At 38.8% G+C, this 24,471-nt stretch overlaps 1 protein-coding gene across 2 annotated transcripts in view; it reads right to left on the reverse strand.

Moving 5' to 3' along the window:
* Positions 1–322: 322 nt before the first annotated feature.
* dennd5a (DENN/MADD domain containing 5A) overlaps positions 323–24,471 on the reverse strand; it is a 31,863-nt gene continuing 7,714 nt past the window's right edge. Inside the window, exons 2-23 of one of the 2 annotated variants that reach the window (XM_041979690.1) lie at positions 24,030–24,101; positions 23,095–23,204; positions 22,179–22,857; positions 16,309–16,496; positions 15,218–15,529; positions 13,078–13,293; positions 12,738–12,972; positions 11,247–11,397; positions 11,035–11,128; positions 10,305–10,436; positions 9,415–9,567; positions 9,225–9,312; positions 9,047–9,134; positions 6,463–6,591; positions 5,781–5,902; positions 5,544–5,689; positions 4,863–4,981; positions 4,598–4,779; positions 4,261–4,343; positions 3,352–3,475; positions 2,448–2,616; positions 323–1,788 (exon numbers count right to left, since the gene is read on the reverse strand). In XM_041979690.1, the coding sequence (XP_041835624.1) occupies positions 1,605–1,788; positions 2,448–2,616; positions 3,352–3,475; positions 4,261–4,343; positions 4,598–4,779; positions 4,863–4,981; positions 5,544–5,689; positions 5,781–5,902; positions 6,463–6,591; positions 9,047–9,134; positions 9,225–9,312; positions 9,415–9,567; positions 10,305–10,436; positions 11,035–11,128; positions 11,247–11,397; positions 12,738–12,972; positions 13,078–13,293; positions 15,218–15,529; positions 16,309–16,496; positions 22,179–22,857; positions 23,095–23,204; positions 24,030–24,101 (3,776 nt within the window). In that variant the 3' untranslated portion in view covers positions 323–1,604. The remainder of the gene's footprint in view (positions 1,789–2,447; positions 2,617–3,351; positions 3,476–4,260; positions 4,344–4,597; positions 4,780–4,862; positions 4,982–5,543; positions 5,690–5,780; positions 5,903–6,462; positions 6,592–9,046; positions 9,135–9,224; positions 9,313–9,414; positions 9,568–10,304; positions 10,437–11,034; positions 11,129–11,246; positions 11,398–12,737; positions 12,973–13,077; positions 13,294–15,217; positions 15,530–16,308; positions 16,497–22,178; positions 22,858–23,094; positions 23,205–24,029; positions 24,102–24,471) is intronic. The other variant, XM_041979696.1, reaches the window with a different exon arrangement.

The following is a 24,471-nucleotide window of genomic DNA, read 5'->3' on the forward strand; positions in this document are numbered from 1 at the left end:
CACATTCAGTGGATATTACAAACAGCGTGTTAACACGACAGTAATAAATAGTGATGCATTCTATTGTTTTAAGGACTGAATAAGTATTGTTACAAATACTATTCATCTGCGTGAATTTATTTTCAGCTATTTTAAACAGGGTGTGATATTCCGTTTATAATCAGAGGGAAAATTTAATCATAAATATTTACATTTAAGATATAAAACTGTTCCTGTTAAACTGGCACTTTTCCACGTGAACCTCCTTTTCTTAGCCAAGAAGGCTCATTTATGAAGATTAGGCAAAATCCAAAATCAAATAAAATCAATGTAACACATTTGAGATGCTTTATTTTTTTAATATATTTTTACACTGTACACTTTTGCTCACTTAGTAAACACTACATTACACATCTATGTTGATAAATGTACAACTGTATTGGAAAAGAAAAATATATATCTCCCAAGATGCTCATGTGGGGGTCGTACACAGACGAGTACAACACAGTCATTCCAGACGTTGGCACAGAAAAAAAAAGTCCATCACATATCAAATCTCTTATTCTGAACAGCAAAATTCAATGTATGTAATGGAACAGGGTCCAATAATATCTAAATTCTCTCTTGTGGATATTGCATAGCAAGAAACCATGAGGACAAAAATCAGTAGAGGGGGAAAAGCTGCTTTTACTGCTCACATGGTATTCGGGAGGTTGTAATTCAACACGCAGAATCTAATCGGATCATTACACTGCTTTTAGTTCAGAGAACAGGAAAAATGTAGTGTAAGGGCTGGATAGATGGTAGCGGGTAAGGGCTGGTTGGAGGTATTTACATGAAGGCTGTCACTGTGATCCACTTCGCAAAGAAAGCTGGGTCAAGCATCTCTTTGAGCACTTGTATACAGAACATGAGACTTGATGTATTTTCCTTTATCTAACTGAATATACTGTCTTTCACTGGATGCAGGTTTGAGCCACACAGTCTTATCACAGAAGAGGGACCACTTTCTTTGCTGAAAATATTCCACGTGAAAGATATGCAAATGCACATTTGCCAGGAAAATGCTCAAACTTAGCCTTTTTATTCCGATGTGGGTTATCGTCATTCACTCTATAAGCCTCCCTGCCATACACATACTTAAAAAGCATACGTCTACATCATTTGCTTTAAGCTCTGCATTTTGACATTAAAATTGGAGCTGACAACAGAGCAAGCAACTTGACTGATTTAACAAAATAATACTGTTTTTATCAGAAAATATATTAACACTTTTAATCCTTGCTTTTCCTTAAATACAGCCATTGTCAGCAGTTCATGATAGCAATGAAAATATTTAGCTTTCAGTAAAACATTATAGCACAAGGTCATCATTAATAATGTGAAAATCATGGTTCATAATAGAAAACATATTTTCAACATCTAATGGTAATATCATTGAGGAAAAAATAACATATGTTGAAAGGCTCATTGCACCTAATATATGGCAAATGTGACAATAGCTTTAATATAAGCCAGAAATTATTTTTGTTCAAGTCTGTTCCTGCATATAAAAGTTTGTTACTCTTTTTAGTGGTCCCCAGTAATTCTCCTGTTAAGGTACGACTGGTGGAAAGTAGTTTGGTTTAAATACCAACACCTTTGACAAGCGAAGCTTCCAGGGTGATGTTGAACTCCTGCAGAGTTTGCAGGACTCTTATCAGAGAGTTTACCAGCGAGCGGTCTTTAATCAGTGCAATATCCTCGTACATCTGCGAGGTGATTGGACAATCTGCGAGCAGAGCAATCCAGTGATGCAGCAAATGGTCCCTGAAAGAAGAAAACAAGACTCATGGAGTCAATGAAATAAGCAAATCCCCTCGTTTGAGAAGCCAGAACTTTTTCCCCTCTATTAATCTGATGACTTTAATTTAAAGGTAGCGTGTGTAGGAATTGCTGAGATCTAGTGGTAAAGATGGGCTTAGAAATTACTTCAAATGCCAAGAACAGTGGTAAATGGACGGTGGCTGCCAGTGGCCAAAATTCTTCCGGACATAAACAAGTTTTTATTTGTGAGTTATCCAGTGGCCTCATGTGCAGCGATGACTGCACCACAGGTAAATACTTCAAACTTGTGTACATATGTGGTGTCTCCTATGTGCCTTTAAAAGCATTACTTACCCCAAAATATGCTCTAGCACCTATTAAACAGAGCTGATACTTCCGTTATAAAGCTCAGATGGTTCTCACTTCACACACACAGTTGTTTCTATTCAGAGGCACTGTGGTAAAAATTGTGGTACAAATATGGCAGCTGCTATGTATGTGGGTCCACAGCTAGTAGATATAAATTGCTCATTCTGAGATGATAAAACAACTTATTGCACAGTTTTTAGCAACATAGTACATTTTCTGTCATTGATCTTTTTAAAAAAGGAAAGAAAAATAAAAGGAAAATGATCAAATATTGGATGTTACTAGACACCTACCTTGCACCCAGACAGACGAGCATCTGGAACTTTCCATCCTTGCCGATGTTTCTAGATGTGCTGTTGATGGCGCGCATGAAGCGGCAGAAGTGGCGCACTCTGGTCTGCCAGTTTTCATCTGGAGTTACTTCCCGTTGCTCAGCACTTTCAAAGTACACCTGAGCCTTTTCTGTTCAAAAACAAGATTAACAAAGGAAATTCATTTACAATTCAACCCACCATCACATTAACAACTTGTTTCAAATATTCAAGGGTGATTTCTTTATGTTTTTGGTGCAAAAAATTCCTAAATAATGGTTTTTGAGGCTCTTCATTAGATACATTTGGTTTTCTTTAACTGACATTGCTCAGCTGGTGTGGATATTATAACAATTTTAAATGAAGTTGTTCGCAGGGACTAATTTTCAGGAGACTAAATAAGAGTATAATTTTTTATAATAAACCTCTCCACTGTCCTTGTGTGTGGATATACAAACAATGACCTGAACAATGAAGCCAGAGAAAGTCTTAAAATAGTTTTTAAGTTTTTAACCTTGCAAAGACAAACCATTTTGGATTCTATTGAAATCTTTTTAATACGTAAGGAGACCACATCTGCTGATCTTTATGAATTTCTCCTGTTTATTACAGTGAGATACAAACCAAATATTTAATAAAATGTAAGTGTGGTTTCAATGAGCTCAACATGTTTTTTTTTATGGCTATTTTGTAGTTGCATCTCCTGATAGGGTTTCTTTTTTTCTTTTTTGAGGATTAATTTAGTTACATACAGCATTTACACATTTGTCATATTGTTGCTCAGTATGCTTGGTTTCATCTTAGGTTTGTTTCTGCTCTTCAGGGCCACTGTAGTTTACCCATCAAGTCTTTAGATAGTCAGTGTTTGTAACGGTGAGGTCCTTACCCAAGAAGTCCCAGATGAAGACATTTTTAAAGAGTCGAGGTGATTTGAAACCGTGCTGGAAAACTTGCTCCAGAGCCCAGACGAGGCCGTACTCCCCACAAAGGAGCAGAGTCAGGCTCCCTCTCTGTGGAGGGCACAAATACACACAGAAGTTCATTTCAACTAAACTAAAATCACAAAAGAGAACTACATGGAAAACTTTTCTTTGTCTTTATAACCTCTTAGTTCTAAATGTCTAATAAAAAATCCAACTTTCAAATAGTTTAAAGTAAGTTTGAACTAAATGTTGGCATCATGAGCGTTTAACTGAGTATAAGAGACCACGATGGGTGTGTGACATAAATACAATACATGACCACAAGTGTACTACACTTAGTAACAGACACAGTCACACACAAAAGAATACAAGCTGCACTTTTAAGAAGTATATTTTGTTCTTAGCAGCCTCCCTTCTTTGTTCCATGGGTCTGTTAAAAAAGGTGGAGTAAAAGTGAAGGGGGATTTCCCTGTAAAAATCCTTTGTACTTGAACTTCACTGAGTGACTCCTAAAGCCTGTAATAAAGCGTTAAGGTACAGTACACTTAAGAAAAAACAAAGTCCTTCATGGGCATCTTCTTTGAATTGAAGATATCTCTCCACCTGCACCAGTACACAATAATAACAATTAGCAGTCTTAATGTTTTATATTAATCCACTGAGGACAATGAAAAAAAGAAGAGACAAAGGAGAATGTTTAAAAAAAAAAAAATCAGCCTCAATTCTCCTTTATTAAATTTGAATTACACCCATTATATTCTGTTGCTGAGGAGCTTGGAGGGCCACCGGGGCAGACGGCTGCTTTTTATTTTTTCATTTATAATGAATAATAGAGCTACATGCTTGGGCCTGTCTAGACTGCCGTCTCTCACCTCCTTCTCCGGCTTGTGGAAGTGCTTCACAATCCCGTTGATAGCCTCTCCCACTCCCTCCTGGATCTGACCTGTGTTTAACTCTGGATGCAAGAAGAAGAAAAAAGAAAAGATGCTCTAAGTTAACACCAGCAGATATAAGGAGGAAACCCCCGATCAGGTTTTTATCTATTTCTCATTGTGTTTTTTCATTCATGCTTTCATTTGTTTTTCTTTCTAAACTGAAGTCACGCACTAAGTACAAAACTCAAAACATGTGGGGATTATTCTTGGGAGAAAAACATAATCAAACATCTCTTTATATGACTAATACAGTTATTTCAGCTGAGTGACTTACTTGGTTTGCTGCTTGGCGAGATGGTAACAAATCTCCTCATCATCCCTGGGGACTGCTGCATGGGTGGCGTGCGGCACATCCTTTCATCATTCTCAGTGGTGGGGGTCATCAGCTCGCCCACCAGAATCCTCTCCAGGCTGCCATCGTCCACACCTTTCCCCAGCCACCGGCCACACGGAAACCTGCCGACAAGCACATATATTCATCTTCTGACCACCTGATCAAAACATCACGAGACATTACTCATCCAGTGAAGGTGGCTTACTTGTAAGTGTGTCCTGTGATCTCATTGCGAACCATAACACACTCCACAAGCCACTTTGCGTAGAGTCCGGTGTTATCATGACCCATCTGCACTGTGGTGAGCTTGCCCAGATTCTGGCACTGAGACAGAGGGAACAGTAATGTTGATGTCAAACATCCAAACATTAAAAAAAAACAAGTCATCAGGTAATTTTACTTCAATTTCAGTCTTATCTGTAATTTATTGAGTGTGAGGACAAAAAAGAAATAAATAAACAGGAAGAAGAAAAAAAGCACTCAGGGCCAATTTCAATGATCATCTGCATTTGGAGGTGTTCAGAGCTCAGCACATGCGGACTGTAGTCATAGATGCTGAAGAAAGAAAAGAGACTTGAAGCTTAAGCCACAACAAAAGTTTGCATGCGTAGAAAGCCTGACTCAAGAGCTCTCATGGAGATGGTGTAGACGGCTGTATTTAAATGAACTTAGAGGACAATTCTGGGAATTGTGAGTTAAACGGACAACTTAAAGCACAGCTCAGAGGCTCTCTGTGTCAGTAGAGTGAAACTTTGATGTAGCATTCGTATTAAGCTTTCTGCTCACAGATGTGACTTTGATAAATATACCATTATGATCAAGAGTGATAATCCTCCAATAAAAATTAGATCCACACAGTGGCAAAGATAAGAGAATTACCACAAACCTCAAATGTGATCTCCAGAGTGTTTCTGGGCACCTGCAGGACTCCAGTCTCTGACAGCTCACCAGAAACACACACCCAGGGGTTAGCTGTGAACATGGAACCACCCAGCTTCTTACTGGGGACAACTACCACATGATAGGGGATCACTGGGAGACAGGAAACAAAAGTGTAAAAGATCAATGAAAAACTGTTAGCTCATGGACTGGGCTGTCAAAATGACATCATAACGTCACTCACTGATGGTTGTAAAGACATTAGTGAAACAGAAGTAATCCACAGCATTAAAGGACAGGAGGTGGTAAAGAAACTGCTCCTTCTCATCATCACAGCGCAGGAAGGCGTAGCGCTTGTACAGTTTTCTGAAAGGAAGAAAAAGACCATTTAAGAATAATAAACAATGCTTAGACCCACAAAACGAAATGATTTACATCAGATTAGAGTTTCTTTTCTTTAGTCTTTACAGTGTGAATGTGTTTGCTCACTCAAGGTGTGGAAATCTCAATAAAAACATCTAAATATAAAGTTGCACTGTAGATGATTACACCAAGTTAAATGGATTAAGTGCAAATTGTTTAGTATTTGGTGGAAGAAGTGACACTATAAGGTCATAAAGGCAGACAGAAGTCCCACTAACCCAGTTTACCGCTCAGATATCAATTATGAAGAAGGCTGTGAATTATTTATTTAGTGTGGAATACAATGTGATGCTCTGCAAATTCCAAAGAGCTAATGCATTATAAATGGCAAGATCACACATCATCTTCATTTCATATAAAGGCAGACATTCCTGCACAAGCAGGGAACAAAGACCAAGACACGAACAAGCAAGAGCAGACGTGCAATGATCTTTAAGATGTTACAGCACGGCTGCTGCAGCTGACAGTTGACAGAGAGACTTTCAGTAGGCTACTTTGCTCACTTTGTAAGTTCGTGGTCTGAGAGCAGCTGCTTCAGGTGCCTGGAAAGCAGCTTCTTCTCCATAGAGAGGCGAACCCAGGCTCTGGCTTTGCCCACATCTGTCTTGATTTCACTTATATTTTGAATGTGTCTGCAAATGAAATGGAAAAATATAAGGACAACTTATAACATCCTGGAAATAAATATAAAGTGATAGAATACCTGTCCTAAACCCATTTTTACAAATATACAGGATTGCTGTCAAATACCTCCACATTTTCCTACATCATTAGAACATTTTAAAACAGGAATTTTTATATATTATTTCTATAAAATGTTGCAAAATAGCTTAAAAATTAATATACATGTTCAGACTGGAAGTGACTTGTGTTGTCCAAAGCACTTCAGCAGATGTAAAACAGCCCAAACATATAAATATCCGTAACTTCAATAAGACAAATTACTTAAAAGATGCATTAATTACAGAACAGCAAATACAGAATCTGTGTAAATGTGTTAAATATAATAGAGACTCATCATTTTAAGATTGCCAGGGTTACTTTGAGACTGTAATTTGTGAATTACTTATACTGCTCTGCTTTCATTACCAAAGAAAAGTCTCAGTTTGCCTCCGTGTGGCATTTTAGCCGCAACGGACTCCCTGACAGTGCAAGCCGGCCTTGTGTCATCGCTCCGAGCCACTATCATGTCTCTGATGTCCAGACACATTCCCTTCCACTCCACCTGTGCCATACGCCCACCATATCTCCTCCTCCACCTTCCATCCCCCTCCAAGTCCCCGCCCTCTCTCACACCAAGTAACCCAGATTTCTTCACTCATTATCACCATAGCAACACACAGAAGCATCTACTTTATTTTAAAATGTTGGCTAACATCATGTTTAAGCTGGAAAAAAGTGAGAATTTCTAATTCAGCAGCTTTTTCACTATTGATTATTAAAGGTGAAGGAGATACAGTGCGTTTATGATCGTGCAGTCAGATGTTTACATGAATGCAGAGGAGGGGCTATTTTCCCAACACGGAGCAGAGCTGTGTGTTTGTGCCCTGAGATGACGGTTCCCCCTCCGCCCTCCTCTCCTCTCAGTCAGCCTGGCGGGGGGTCTGGTAATTAGGCTGGAAGTAACACGGTGCTCCACACAGATTCACTTCACGTTTTCTTCACGCAAGCCCACACATCCCCCAGTGGTGACTTGTGGCAGTGGATAACATGACAGTGGGGGTTAGCCATCACATGCAAGCACACACACACAGGTGCTGAAGCATGCAGCTGCGGGACACTCCCAGAGGGCTTATTTTTCAGACAATAAAAACATAGTTGAGTCAATCTGGGCACCAGACTGGCCTTGGGGTCTGGAGTGGTCGACGTGTAACAGAACAACTTTAACTGAGTGTTTCCTTTTTGGCTTTATTTTCATATCCCACCGTCTTGTGGTAAGGTGAAGCGCAGAAAAATTAAAAAAAGAAATGTGTTTTCTATAACTACTTTATCATCAAGGAATGACCGGCTGAAGACTTAAAGGCTTGCAAAATCTGTCTTCTCATGAAGGCTCAATTCTACTGCTAAGCTTTCATATAAATATCATTTCTATTGGATTTTTGTGTGCATATATTCATGCCTGGTTCATTTCTGATGGATGTATACATTTATATATGTTGTTTCCCCTGTGTTAGTCTGTATTTGATTTTTGTGTTTGGTCTTTGATAACTGCTTGCAATTAAAGCTTTTATTTTTATTAAGAATTTTCTGATAACTATAAAAAACAAGTTTAGTGGATCATTTAATGCTCAAAAACAAAAAATAAAATCAATGTAGAAAAGAATGTTAGTCACAGCAGACATTAATGCAGAATCCCTTCATCTTTTGGTTTTTAGGTAAAAATTAAAAATAGTAAAGTTGTCAACAGTTATTTACTGGGAGGCAGCAGTCTTTTTGTGCTTTAATAGTCTGTATTAGGTATATTTATTGTATCGCTGGAATACCAGGAGTCTGCTAAATTAAATCATTTGTTGCAGTTACAAAGTGTCTTTATTATTGCATTAAATTCTTAAAAAAGAAACAGTTTTTATTGTTAGTTGCTTTCTGAAAATGTATTTTTTGCAGCATAAAATGCTTTTGATCTGTAAAACAGAAGAAAATGCTGCTTCAGCTAATTCAGCATTGACGAGAGAAAGCCTCTTTCATGATACTGTGAAAACTATAAAAATATTTTATCTTTTTTTTTTTTAAAAAATGGACAAAAAATGTAATATGAAAAAAGTTGCTGAAAAAAAATAGAAAAATATATAACAAATTTTCATATGAAGCATTAGTTCTGGAAAACAATTGTAACATATGGGCAATTATGTAATTGACAAATGAGAATAACTCATATCATTACTCCTGCTCATGTAAAAATCCCATGAGGACTGTTTGCAGCTAATAAAGTCAATTACCACAGAAATATACTATGACTAGTTTGGTTTGATGGTCTACCACAGGAGGGCAGCATTGGTCTAACATAAATGCTCCAATCCTAACCTAAAGGTTTGACACAGTGCCACTGACACACTGCCACCCTTCACTATTCTTTAATTAGCTTCCTACCTCATGTCCTGGATCAGTGAGATTTTAAGTGGGGGCATGGCTGATCCACCCCCATCAGATTTCCGTCTCTCTGTGTCATGGATGAAGCCTGGTGAAAAAAAATGTAGTGTCATAACAATGAACGTGACCCGTTCGTAAACTGACTTTGCTCAACAGGTGAAACGATGCCTTCATTTACCCGGAGGTCCCAAACCGCCCGGGGTTGCACTCTTCTTCTCTTTGCTGTCCTGATAGTGCAGCAGGTGCGACCACAAGGCAGATTTGCCCTAAAACAGAAAGCATACACACTGATGACATTAACTGCTTTGGAAGTAGTGAGAGCGAACCAGCTGTTTGAGTTCAACGTGCACTTCTTTGTTTTTCCTGACCTGTTTAACCTGCAACCCGTGGCTCCAGATCCTCTCCAGCAGGTCACAGAGGCTCGCAATCAGGGTGTTTTCCTCAACCCCTGTGATGCTAACCTCTCCGTGACCCAATTCCACAGCCTCCCGACCCATCTTCTCTACCAGCATACGCTTGGTCTGCAAAGAAACAACACAAGACAAACCTATATTGATAGAGAAAAATCAATCTAATACCGTACTATTAGTTTCTTCTCTGCTTGGCTCCCTTCCCTGGTAGTTAGTTTTCTGCAGCAGGAAAAGTAACATACAAGCAAAAGACTAAAGTATAAACAAAGGATTTGCAACACTTGGTGATTAGCTGTCAATTCAAGAGATGAATCTTTGCTCCGTTTTGTGAAAATGATCAATTTATTGTGATTTATAAAATAAGGGATCCAGCTTGAGCCACTGAGAAAAATGTCAAATTAACTAAATTGTCATTTAAGGTTTTTGTGTCCTTTTTTGTAAGACAGCAGCAATCTTCAATTCACTTTGACAAAAGGCACAATTCAAAATAGCATTATAAAGCATTGTGTTTAAATTTCTTCTGAAAATGTAATAAAATTTATATATTTTTTTTTAAATCTTCATTTTAAAGCTTCTAAACCAGGTAAAAAAAAAAAAAAAAAAAAAAACTATCCATAAGCTTAAACTTGAAAAAAAAATTTCAGGGTTATTGAAATCTCTTAGATATGGTCAGTACATACATGGCTTCATAATGGCTTTAAGACATAAGATGCCTCTAACTGATGACTGTTTTCTGTTAATGTCACTTCAATTCTGTCTTTATATAAAACAAGATTAATGCCAGAATGCAGCAACGTGCGTAAACATTGTGATGATCTTATTAAAATCATATAAAGTCAAACACAAACCTTGTTCCTGCACTCTTTCAGCAACCCTTCAACAAATTTCCAGTTTGTTTGAGCGATTACAGAAGGTGACAAGTTGGACAGTTTAGGCTGTCTGATGGTAGTTCCCAAGTTTCTGGCTTCCTGGATGTACTTCTGTTAAAAGAAAGAGATTTCAGTCAGGAAACATAAGAAACACTTTATCAAAGAAATCAGCTTGACTACATTCATAAGAATATCCACCTACAGCTGATGTCATCACAGAGCTGGAATCCCCAAAAAACATAACCAATCCCAAACATGATATGGTCTACAAGGCAACATGCATCATCAGTTAAAGCTCAGCTGCTGAAAGTTGGGGAGGTACAGGGAAATGAAGACCACATGTGTGGACAGGTCATGTGGTCTGTGGTCTACCAACACATACCACGTCCACAGTCACCGACTTTAGACAGGGCCTGAAGGACTGCAGAGTCCAGTAGTAGTCAAGAAACATCAGGAGCTGCAGCTCCGGAAACAAACACTCTACATGCTGAGAGTGTGCAAGCATGAGTACAAGAAAAGCAGAGAAACAGAGACAAAAAGAAAGAAAAAAAAAAAGACCAGACATGTAAGAGGAGTGGGAAAGCAGACAAGATGATAAAAGCAAATAAAGCAAATAAAGAAATGGGCATGCAAAATGAACAAAAACAACCAAGCTCAGACAGTCTGTATGAATGAAATGAGAGAAGAAAACACTGCAAGGACGCCTCACCTCTCTCTGGTCATTGTCTAAGTAAAGGTGCTCGGCATGTTGCTTCTGTCGGTCTTTCCTCCTCCACTGAGCAGGAGCACTCCTCTTTGCCCATCTGCAACACAAAGCATCAGGCCTTTAATCAGCTTTATGGAGACAAGTCATCAAGCTCAGGTTACAGAAAACTGTTTATTTTAGATTAATATAAATCACAATCAATGTGACATATTCACTTGTTGCTGGTGGGTCCAGTAGAGAGGACATCAGACTGCAGTCGGGGGAAGAAACCTTGCTCATAGCGCCCCTGACCAATCTTCATGTCCAGCAGGTGCGGATGCAGAGCAGTGTGGTCGATCTTCGATACTCTCATCTCAATGGCTTTCTCTGCAAGAGAAGTTACAACACCCACTGATCATTTCTATTTCATCGAATTTCCCAAATCACAAAACTTTCATTGTTAAGCAAAACAATATGTTTTTTGGGTTTGGGCAAAATCTAAATATTTATCAAATTATCTGTAAGGACCATGAAGGGCCCAATTACAAACAATGTTAATCCATGTCATCTACTCAGCTAAAGAATCAGTCGAACTAGCATATGACAATAACATATTGGTCTATCCTGCCTTTAAATAATTTATGGGAAAAGGCAGAGCATTTATTTTCCAATCAACGTGCAATTATTCTTAGATTTTCTTAAGACTGAGTTAAAAAAAATTGAGTATGACTAAGAACACTTAATTTAAGGCTTAGAGACAGATTGACAACAGAAGAAATAGTACATCTTTAAAAAAAAAAAAACACACACAAAAAGAACCATTTCCACCCAAACACCCACAAAGCCAAGAGGCAACAGAAGACAGGCTCAGAATAGACTTTTTTTTTCTTCAGATGAAGCAGCCCAGAGTCATCTGTGAATGCAGCTTGAGATATTGACTTCTGATGCATGAACATCACTCCCACATACAGGCTGGGCTGTAATAACAAAGGCAACCTCGAGACGGGGGAAATTAAACAATAAGGAATCTTTATATAGTCCAAGAAAAGGGCAGGGAAGTGCAGTCACAAAGGAAGTGTAAGAATATAGCATAAGAATGAAAGAAAGGCAGAACTGAAGCTAGAAATCACAGAATGTATTACCATTTAATAAGTTAATCAAACCTCATTCATTAGTTTGCAACAAATAATCGGATCACCCTGATAAAGAGGAATGATTGTGTATTTAACTGAGATGTTTGCAATGCACAGACCTCACAGAGGGATCTTACATTAATATGTGACAAATACAAGTCCAAATCAAAAGCTTTTCTTTGTTTAACTGTTACAGAAAATTATAATGAACATAATAGGCCAACACATCCTCTATGAGTGCACCAATCATAATGCATCGCACACAATTTAAGAGCTGCCACCCATGAATGTCTTCGGTAATGAGAACAAATATTACAATGGTGGATCTCCAATTATTTGGGGTCCAGACAAAATCTGCTTTTTCATATTGCTTTTTAAACAAGTTGTCTGCAAACAAAACAGTGATTCCTAGTCACTAACCAACACAGTAAATCATTTGAATTAGGTGTACAAGACTTTTTAAGGTTTTCTTCAAGTATACTGAATTGAAAAAAGGGGGGTACAGATACGTACCAAAGTGGTACTGTTTAGTTTAAATTCTCATATTCTTACAAAACTTTTTTTTTTTTAAATACAAGATTCTTTTCTTCTTACCTGATTCTTCAATGTTGGTGCATTTTTGGTACATTGAGGTACGCAGTGTTGGTGTGCGGACATTCAGCATTCGAATCTTATCCACACGTGCGTCAAACACTCTCAGTGTGTGCTCCTTGTCCTCATCATCATGGCAGAGAATCTTACTATCAATGAATGAAGCAAACATCTGAGTCTCTAAGAAACGTGACAGGAAGGGCAGGTAGGGTTCTGGTTGGTCAGACAGGAAGGAGGCCTGCACACAGACAGAATTCGAAAGGATGATATTTAGCGGCATATAAAACAGAAAATATCCTCTATGAGTGTTCACTGTGCTACCGAGTCATCTACGGGACTCTACCTTGTCAAAGTTCTGCATCTGGTCTCGATTAGTGAACCAGGACTCTTTGTCGTGGCTGGGCTGGATGACAAACACCTCATAGTCTGCAAACATCTGGGTAAATCTGTTGGCGAAGACCTCGCGTACTTGAATGTTGAGCTGGTGCATCTTTAGTTCCTCTTCATCACATTGAACTCGTGCATCCTTATTACTGCTGGCATCCTCTCTCACCTCCAGCTGATGTGAACAAACAATTGTACAACTCATAAAATACAGCATCATTTCTTATTTTGATATACTTTAAATCACAAGTGCCAGAACACTAAAAGGACAAAAAAAATAAATATTCATAAAGAAGAGTGAGGAAGAGAAGAGAGACTAAAGCACCATATCATGCAATTGCTAAAACAGGCTGCTGCTGATGATGCAGCAGCAGGGTCATGAGAAAGGAAGTGAAGGACGTGTGTTTTGATTTATGACCCACATCAAACTGAAAATACAAGAACATTTTTTGGCATGTCAGCTGGACATATGCCAGGACTAGGGGACTAAAATAACAGAGCACACCTACCTCTATATATACACCGCAAATAGGTGAGAGAACCTAGGAGTCTATAAATGGCTACCTTGTTTCTTTAATTATAACTCAGAGTTTAGACAAGAATAATGAGTAAGTAAGGTCTGACCTTGTGGCTGTCAAACTATAGGGAGAGGACGTGCTAATCAGTTCAGAGGGAGCTATTGCTAGCTACAGGTGCATAAGCCAATTAGACTGCACACATAGAGACCAGCTTATTCATTCATCTATCTGTGTTTACAGTAAGCATTTCATTATGCAATCTACTATTTGCAACACACCATAGATACAAGTATGGAGCTTTCAACTAGAGTCTGAAGTCTGTCCTCTGGCCATGAAATAATTACCAGCAGCACTTCAAAGCCAACATTAATGATCCAATTGTTGTTTTTTGCTAATTTTTAAATCACCATTAGCTTTAAGTAAGTAATATTATTGCAGCATATCTGGCAAATAAACTCAGACATATTGGGCCTTTCTTGACCCTGGCTTGAAACCATCATGTGCAAAAAGCAGATGAGGTGGTGTTTGGCAATACTAGACGCTTACTGGAATGCACATAAACAACCTGTACTATTATGTCTAGTATGGGGTATGACATAAGCTTCTTTACTGTCCCTGACTGTAACAATAATTGAGAATAAAGTAAACAATTTACTTCTTTTTATTTATAAATTACTGTTCGATCTTTTTCAAAGCTCTGCAATTGCAAAATATAATTACATATATGAAAAATCACATCCTATTCTAGTTTTTATTTCATATTTAAACGTTTATATTAAGCCAACTAAAAATTCTACATTCAATTCCCATCACTCATTATGTATTCTTAATCTTCCAACTAATTCTCCCAATTAATCCCAGCTAATTTACAAATAGAATTCCTCCAAATTAGTTATAATTAGCAAATAATCTTTTATTTATTCATTCACACAAATGATTGAAATGAACTGAATGAAAATATTTTTCTGATGGCTGACATTGAGGCCCTGTCCACATGGCAACGGGTTTAGCTGATTCTGCTACAGCTGTTTATCATTCGGTCCACACAGAACCAGGGTGGGAGCCTTAAACTGCGGCTCTTCTAAAACGGCGTCCAATGTGAATGCCATCCTTTCCCTTTCCATGTGTGAAACCTAGGCACATCTTACTTTCTGACCCAATGACGAAATCACCCCCGTCTCCCTTAGAAGACATGCACAGACCTCTTTCTTTTACTTCTGCTTCTTTATTTCTGGAGGTTTGCATCTGTGCATGCTCTAGGTCTTCTCTCAGGTTGTGGTGTATTTCTGTGGCAGCGCTGTAGTGCTACTAAAAATCTTGGCATTGATACTAAAGTGATTTCAGTGAGACTGCTTGGATGCACACCTTTGTGGAAAAGCTTTTATCTGCACAAAAAACCTTTTGAAAACTACTTGTTTAATCACTGTGTGGATGAGGCCGGAGATTCCTCTTGTAGTTATTCAAATCATTAGTGCTGGTGACAGAACAAAGCTTTAATAAATAAATCAAGCAAGCCCTGCTACCTGATACACATAATTTATGGAGAACATCTTTTATTTATTGGATGACATCATCTCTCACCTTCTCCAGACTTACACCGGTCCTCTTGACTAGAGCTTGCAGCCTGGCAATTGTTTCATTCTCTCTCAGTAGGTAGGAGTTGAGGGGAGAGGCCAGGTTGCCGTTACGCTTGTCAGAGACCATATCAACAGATCGAAAGCCCCGGTACTTGGCTTGGCTCTCGCTGGAGTGGATACTTCCCTCTGGAGACACGCCAAAGGACATAAGTACCTCTGAGATCTCCTGAATAAACTCGAGTTTGTTGGGAAACTGAGGCAACTCCTCTGGCAGTTCAATGAAGTGATTATCAATGTCTACGAAACACAAGTTAGCCTGGAAGAAAACAGAAAAAAGAAGAATAACATTTTTATTATTATTATTCAGCCTAATGTACAAAAAACAAGCAACCCACACTTTATCTATGCTGAAGGCCCTAACAACTAGAGCAAGTCCTAACTAATAAGCAAAACTTTTTTCATTTCACAGTAGGTTTGACAGTTCACCTTCCTAATTTACCTCACATGTCTGACATCATGATACATATTCAACACTTCTGTGCAATAACTGGGAAACATAAACAGTTACTAGAAATAAGCTGACTAAAAAGGCAAGCTGAGACGTTATGCTGACAGCAGCCAACTGACTTGAACCCTGTACACTGAAAGCACAGTGCAGGTTAAATATTAAAAGATGTGAGGTTCAAATTATCTGGAGTAACAAGATAGCTCAAAGCAGCAGCAATATGCAGCAAGATTAGAACTGAGAAGAAGAAGAGCGGTCCTCTGTTTGTCAGCCAGCAGGGCAACAAACAACCTGCCTGATAAGAAATAAAGAAAACATAGATGTCTCATTCTTAAGATAAACAGGGATACATACAAGAAAATGCTAACTTATACAGTTTATATATTTTTTCAAATGAATTAAAACAAGTTTATAAATGTCAGTAACAGTCAAAAGCAAGTAAAAATGTTAGGGAATGTAGATATCAGTGAAAATAATTACATTTATTTCTTTCAAATTAATATAAGTCAAGCCTTAAAATGAAACTTTCCTTAACAAGTGATAATATCTACTAAATTTCTATCTATGGACCTATTCCAGCCGGTTTGTACCTCCTGTGGCAGCTCTAACTTGGTACGGTCATCCTGTCCATTGGAGTGGAGACCCATGAGATACGGCACAGGAGCATCCAGGAAGTGGAGCAGGGAGGCAGGCAGGATGGGAACATACACATGCTGCCACTGGAAGGGGAACATTAAGGCTGTGATACTCTCCGCCACCGTCATCAGCCTCTGGTAATCTGTTTAATAAATGTAAACAAAAGTTACCACTTATAGAAAGTCTGCAAGAAAATCTGACAACATGTAACAGTAACACTTTGTAAATTTTGTGACTGATGATGTTAAGTGATCAGCTGTGTATAAACCTCTTTATTTTGGACTGGGGTACACGGAGAGATACACAGCATGCTTGTGTACTAAGCTCTGACAATGTGATAAGTGATTCGTCATTTACTGAACAATAAAAAAAACTGCACATACACAAAACCATTAACCCACTGGAGACATCATATGACAGATTAGTTGTTTTGAATCAGTATCATTGGTGACGGCTCATTCTTTCAATTTCACTTCTGAAGTATGCCTTTCCTCATAAATATATAACTTCGGATAGAAATCAGCTGTAGCTAAACACCCAACTGCTTCAGGCAAAGAGAACAACACATCAAAGTGTTTATAGTTGTGTGAAGCAGCACAGAAGCAGCTTTCTGCAGCAGACTTTACTTCAATGGAGCTGAACTGATAGCCAACCTTACAGGAATGAGTCAAGCCTGTAAATATTTGTACACAGGATCAAGAAGTCACTAAATACTCCACAACAGTAGTCTTTTAATTTATTGAAAATAAAAGAATTCAAGATAAAAACAAAAATGAAACACTTAAAAAAACACTGAAATCAGATGACAGGAGAGGTTGAGTTAAAGGAAGGGGACCTCAACGACCAAAAACCTCGTCCATACAGACCTACAAAAGCTTATTCCATGTCAGGTTTTTCTGACTTTAACTGAGGGCAGTTACTTGTTTATATTGTACCTTATATAAGTATACAATTTTCTATTATTATTTTGTACATTTTGGAACATTCCCATTTCCTTCTTTTGCCATCTTTGGATTGTTTAAATATATGTTGCATAGTGTCTTGTAATCCCATGTGGGCTGGGTATAACAATGTGCACTGACACTCAAATAAACAAAATCAATTAATCATGTTATCCACTGCTTGATCTCTGCCAATACATCAGTCAAGTCTGATCATTTGTGGGACTCAATGTATTTGAATGAACAGCACAGCTGGGTGTTGTGTGCATGAATTTTATACGAGATGAATTTGCAAATGATCTCTCCTACTTGGAGTATATATAGCAATGAAAGAACAGAGCCCATAAGACTTGACTTACTTGACAGTAATGTGAAAAAAAACTATCAAAAGCGAAGCAAAGGTACAACACGACTAAAAACAGCACCAAAATAATGGATTTTTTTCACTTAAGTTAGTATTTTTGCTGTGGTGATGCCACTGTAAATGTTACTCTTATAGACTAAACTCTGAAAACTGATAATGTGATCTGACTTCTTTGCATTAACCACTGAAACCCTCTACTGTTTCTTCAAACTTCCCCCTGACTAACATCCTTAAGAACAGCTCAACAACTAAGTGCAATCAGGACAAGTTTCAGCTCTGTAGATAAGAAAAATGGAACAAAGTGCATACGTTTCCTTTTCACATGCAGCAGGCCACTGAGAGCTGAACATTTTTAGTCACAGATCAAAACGATAAATAAAAGGTTAATATTAATAAATTATAATAATAAAACCAGCATAGTAATATTACGTAAGTGTGATGTTAGTGTGATGTTTTAAAATATTCTCATCTGCAGGCTTATATGAGGTACAACAAATGCTAAATTTATTTTAGCCTCCAAAATACTAGACGACCTGTTACTGAATGTGCCCTTCATGGAAAACCATGCAAACCAAGTATTGCATCTTTTAAGAAATACTACAGGTTAAAAGATGTGAAATGAGCCCCCGTTTCCAGCTGGTATTAACACCTTCATTTATGAGTCATAGTGAGGGTGTCACACTGCTCATAAACCTGAACATTTTTCACGTTCATGCCTAACCACAGAGTTTGTTTTGGTGTCTTTGAGGAGGAAGTCAGCTAAAGGGCGTTTGATCCAGACACTGAAGCATGACACAGCTGCAGTCAGCTGGCCTCCTGGTTAACATAACATCCTTTATCATGATGCCTCACAGCAACACTCCTTCAAGTTCAGGGTTTCACACCTCAGTCAAGTGGTAATCATGCAAATATGTGTCCAGTCCTCCTCATCTGCATTCCTGCTCTATCCTGTTGACACCTAAATGTGCATTCAGCAGCAGCTATACCTCTCCTGTTATGGTGCCAAAATAAATACCATTCCTTCATTTGGTCATGCGCTGCTTCATGAAAGGAGACGCTCACCCCAGCCTAGGCCTCCCCCTTATCCTTCTCAGCATGCTTCCTCTCCCAGGACAGGGATGAGAATACTAACATCCCCCATTCCCTTTAAACTAGGCCACTGGCACAGAAACTACTAAAAAAGTTGGATGCCTTGAACATTTTATAAACAATTCAACTGTTGAAGTCCAAGGAGATAGGACTTTAAATTAAGCTCCAGCTATTTACAATACACATAGAGTGCAAAGTACAGCAAGTTAAAAATACACTCTATATACAAAACTCATTTTGCAAAGCTGAGCAGTACTTCAATCCAACCGTGGGTTTTAAAAAGATGTGACCTGCATTTGCTTCACTACCTTCAGTTTGTTTCATGGCAATAATAGAGACTACATAGATAGCCAGGGTGATATATTTTGCACTTTCTGTAGAGATGTTGTTTTAACAACTGACTGGGCTGTACTAAATATCAAAACTTATGTTGCATCGTGATAAAATTATGGCGAATTTGACCATTATACTCTATATCAGGGGTGTCCAAAGTCGGCCCTGGAGGGCCGCTGTCCTGCAGGTTTTCAATGTTTCCTGTTTCAACACAACTGACTCAAATGAAATTGATCCAACAGCCAATTAAGTTTTGCACAATTACTCATTAATTTGAGTCAGGTGTTTTTGTAGAAGGGTCACATTGAAAACCTGCAGGATTGTGGCCCTCGAGGACCGAAGCTGGACACCCCTGCTCTATATGGATAAGGTCTACCAGGCTATCATGCAGCAGACATAGCAGTCACTAATAACGCTAATCAGGAAAGGATGTGTTCTGCATTATTTTACGTTAGCATCTTGTTGAGGACTTATCATGAGCAGCTGTTACTCAGGCCAAACTCTTGTTGCACATGGGAGCGAATCCGTGTTGCCATTCCAAGCCAGCAAAATTGTTTTGGAAAAAGGGACACACAACATCAGTTGTGTGGAAATTATTCGGATTTCTGAAAACGGATGTGGACCAGATTAGAATATTCTGCAAATATGCCTGCGTTCTGTTGGAACGAAGGCGAGAAACACAACCAACCTGTTTCATCACCTTAGAAGTACTTGCAAAATGCTACATGTGTATTCTTGCCACCAGCTCACGCTCAGAGCGTGCCTTTAGTCCAAGTAACAATACTATGTCCTGCCACAGGGCGGCTTTGAAGTCAGATACTGTGGACTCGTCTTCAAACCTGCACTACAAAACACAAGATGATGTTTACAATATTTGTGTAATTTGCTGTTTTGTCTTTTACTGCAATTGTGCAGCATTTGAAAAAAGTGCCATTGGTTTGTGTTTACTTGAATTTAAAGCTTCATTCATGTTCACCTTTTTCTAAAGCAGAGGTCTATAGTGTGTGTTCTTGAGACATCTGTGATGTTTGTATAGACATTTTAATTTGTTATGGTAACTTTATTCAATCCTAATATTTTGTTGTTTAGCACCTTTGTTTTTAATGAATAAAAAAAATCTAGCGTAAAAAAAATTGTGATCATTTTTTCCCTTAAGAAATCCAATCCAAAAGAAAAAAGTAAAACTTTCTGAAAACTGTGATAATGCCATAGCTGGTCCATAAAGATCATTTGTGGTTTGCTGAAAAAAAACTAATGTTCGTGTGCATCCAAACACCACAGCTTTGAGCGTTTCATTCCTATTTCTGTGGCTCAAATGTGTGTACATGTTACTGCAGCATCCTCCGTCAGGTTAGATCTCTCTTTCAATGCCATCTTGCTTAATCTGTCCTGCCACTTTCAACTCCACCACATAAAGAGAGAAAATGCCCGTGAAATAATAACAAAGCATGGCTGGATTGCAGCTTGTCACAACAGCTGATGTATGACAAGCGTCCTCTGAGAATGACAGGGGAAGGAGAAGACTAAACATCATCTCCTTTAGGTTTCATGGAAAAGATGCTAAACAGGGCTTTTTTTTCTTCTTTTTTCTCTATTAAATGAGAGTTTAAGTTCTATTTTTGGCACAAAGAATTAGCAGTCATCTCTGTATTTACAGAGCATCCCTTTCCTCAGCGTGTTTCCCAAATGCGTGGCGTATTCTCCCTCGTTTTTTTTCCCTCAGTGAAAGCTTGCCAAGCCTCAACTCTACACAACACCCCTCACATGTTCTGCAGTGATGAGCCTCACGGGGGCGAAGAGAAGCATGATGTCACTACCGACCAATAATAATCATCCTGCATCACTGCCATCCTCCCCGTCTCTAGGTTGCCTAGCAACATCACTGCCCCCCCCAGCTACTGACAATTTGTAAACCATTTGCCTTCTCTTGCCATTGTAATGGATCCAGTCACCACACAGAATCCAACATTTCCAAATGATAGGCTTGTTTCTCCCCAGTCTCTTTGAAAATAAATAAATAAAAACTACCTTCTCCTGGTCAGAAATTAACTGGAAAAAGTGCAGACAGCAATGAGCTCCCAGTTATCAGGGTGATTAATAAAGTGGTTTTTAACAAAAGCTGCTATCAAATTAGAATATTAACCAGATTCTTGTTGCACGTTTTGAACAGGAAATAAGCAGAAGGAGCACAGACACACTGATTACAAAAAAAGGTAGTATTGTATTATCGATGAAGATGACCTAAGAGGTTGGATGTCTCTGTAAAGACCTGGAAGATGACTGAGAAATCTGTGGTATTTATTAAGGTTGTCTTGAAAGTGCCAGCATGTAAAACAGTGGTGGTTTTGGAGATCACCATCAAATGCATTTAACATCAGAATGACAATGAACTGGGATGAACAATATCCTACATCCATTTGCAGGTCTGATACTGGCAGAAGGTTTAAGCAGGTCCTTTTGGCTTGATTTTAGAAAGATCCTAAACATAGTGATTATTTTAACTTCTTGTGAAATTTAACGCATAATCCTGTTAGGAGAGATAATAATAATAAAAATAAGAAGCCCTGTCTTCTTTTATATCTTGATGAAAGCCAGATGTTTTGACTTCAAACATTTGATTTTCATAATGAACATCTTATACAAATTAGCTGGGATCAAGAAAACATCAGGTCTCAACAGAACCTTATGCAGAACATCCTGTTATGTTTTGTGTAACTAACCGGAAAAAGAAATGTAAACACAATGACAGAATAAAACTAAATATCTATAAATGAAATGGTATTCTTCAGCTATAAGTGATCTGATCATCTGAACAATATTAGCTAGAAGCAACACTACAAAGTGGCCACAGCATATAAAAACTACTTAGGATACCCAGACAATATCTAGTCTTATGTCATGACACTGATATGTCTCCCAGTTTCTAAAGATCTCAGGAAGATTTTGGCCAACAGGTTTGCAACACTTGATAATTCTCAAAATTAGATTTTTGATTTGAAGCTAGTTGCGTGTGAAATGTTTATGTGCTTGTAATCTTTTAGACTGGACACTATAGGTTACATGAAAACACTGTAACAGCAGAAGACAGGCGACTTACGCTGTGAGTAGAGCAGTATCTGCATCTCAAGCAGGGCGCACGTGAACAGCTGAAGAACGTTCTCCACCCCCAGCAGATTAAACATTTCACCCACAGCAAAGTCAAAGAGTGGCAGTTCAGAAGTGCTCGGCCTCTGGCACACAATAGGCCCATAAACACCAGAGAATTTGAGGGAACGCCCGGAGGGTGGTTGGGGAACCTCGTAGAGAATGTTGTAGATGTAGCTCTCTAGCGGGAGAGGTGGGGGCTGGGGGGATGTAACAGCCTGGTGAAGCTGCTGCAGCACCTTTCTGCAGGCCTGAGCAAATGCCATGGGCGTTATTAAACAGATGCACTTTGACACATACAGTGTGTCACGGCTGATGTCATACGAGTTAAAGCGCTGCAGTCGGGAGATGGCGGGCGCAGCGTGGAGCACAGGACGAGACTGGGGCAGCCGCTGGTCCTCAGGTCCTTGTGGGGAAGTGGGAGTGTGCAAGATGTCATACTGCTCTGCATTGTGCATGTGGTAAAGAGTCTGCATGGCACTGCAGATCTGCTTACTGGTCACCTCCTCAAAGAAAGTGAGAGCAAAGCCGTAGGTCCGAGAGCCATCCTCTCTGGTGATGATAAAGGAGTGGAACTGTGGTTCCCTGGAGTCCATCTGTGTCCTGAATGCCAAACCCTTTGGCATACAGAGCTGCAGGAGGACACAAAAAAAGGAATTAGAGGGTTGAGAGAAGAAAATAAAAAACATACTTGGAACTAGAGAGATACAGCTTTAAAATACCAGTAAAATGTGAAGACACCAACTTTTTGGGAAATTGGGAAAGCATTTGCAACAGAAAAAAAACATGTTGAAATTTTCTAACACCAGTTTCAAACCTATAACCCCACAATATCTGATTTTTTTTTATGTACTCTAAAAGAGTCATACCATGCCAACTGCATCCTGGTCAAACGGATTCCACTCAACATTGTCTGGATAATGTGCTAGGACTTTGGATTTAAACGTTCTTCGCAGTGGACTCTGCTCAAAATTCTCACCTGGAAGTCAAACAAATACAGAGAACACAAAAACAGAAACGAGGCACACAGTTAGCACAACTTTTTGCATGTAGAAGTAGGAGCAGAGCAACAGTTTGGTCAGAAGCAGTTTTTTTAAAGTGCCAAGCACAACACCAGAGGAAGGAGCAAATCAGCATATTTGTCTGGAGAGGAAGATTGTATTGCATCATATAAAGCTGTCACCTGCATCCTGTTTCAAAAAGATTAAACAAATTAATCACTGCAACTTGTAGAAATAAACAGAACCTAGGTTTAACAATCGTAATGCTTCAGGACAGCTTTAATGGCAATACAGAGAGACACATAAATTAATCAGTCATATGAGCATTAAATTGAGTTGATTTAAACCCAGAGTAAAGCAGAAGTGATGCACATACCAAGGCAGTACTGAAAAGTCATTCAGAGTGTAGGGGGAGAGTAAACATTGACCAAGCAATGCCAGCGCAGGCAACACTAGATTTGTGTGTGAGAAACAGAAGCAGTGACTGTCAAATGTCAGTCACTTGTTCAGCTCAAGGAGGTAACGAAAACAGAGGGTAGGGTGTAAAAAAACAAAACAAAACAAACAAAAAAAAACAGGAGGAGAGGAGTCTACAGTATGCAAAACAATAAGGGTAAACCCCAAACCTGTGCAGAAAATGAATGTGAAACCCAAATTTTCAAGTAAAAAAGGGTATCTGCCAAGGAAGAAGAAAAAAAGAGAAGGGGGGGGCAACAAAACCAGGTACGCCAGATTTAAAGGTGGAAGGGTTAAAGCTGAGCTCAGGTTAGGAGGGAGAGCAGTGTGTGTTGTGGGACAGTTACCTTCATCTGCCCTCGCCAATTTTCCTCTGGCCCCATCTCTGAATTTAGTAGCCTCTATATACTGGCATAAAGCTACACAACAAATAAAACAAAAATATAATTAAAAGCCTGGTTCTCGATGGGTAGCGCATCACTTCTTAGTTTGTGCATAAACATTCTGACAGCTCTACTGTCAAAGCTTTGCTCTGAGAAAGAGCTCCACTTACAGAGGAGATTATCTGCTGGTTTCGGGAGGGTATGCTAATTCAAGCCAGCTGGTTCGGTTATGATACGACAATAAAGCATTTCTTTGTGGCATAGTTTCGTCTTCTTTATGCAAATCCAGATTGCGGCAACATGAACTGCATTTTTTACTGGAAAAGAACCTGCTTTGCAAGCAGCAGACTGAAATTATAGACAGCACATCCTGAGCTAAGTGTTAGCTTTAGCTAGCTAACATGCT

The sequence above is a fragment of the Melanotaenia boesemani genome, chromosome 1, assembly GCF_017639745.1.
Source record: "Melanotaenia boesemani isolate fMelBoe1 chromosome 1, fMelBoe1.pri, whole genome shotgun sequence".
NCBI classification, from domain to species: domain Eukaryota; kingdom Metazoa; phylum Chordata; class Actinopteri; order Atheriniformes; family Melanotaeniidae; genus Melanotaenia; species Melanotaenia boesemani.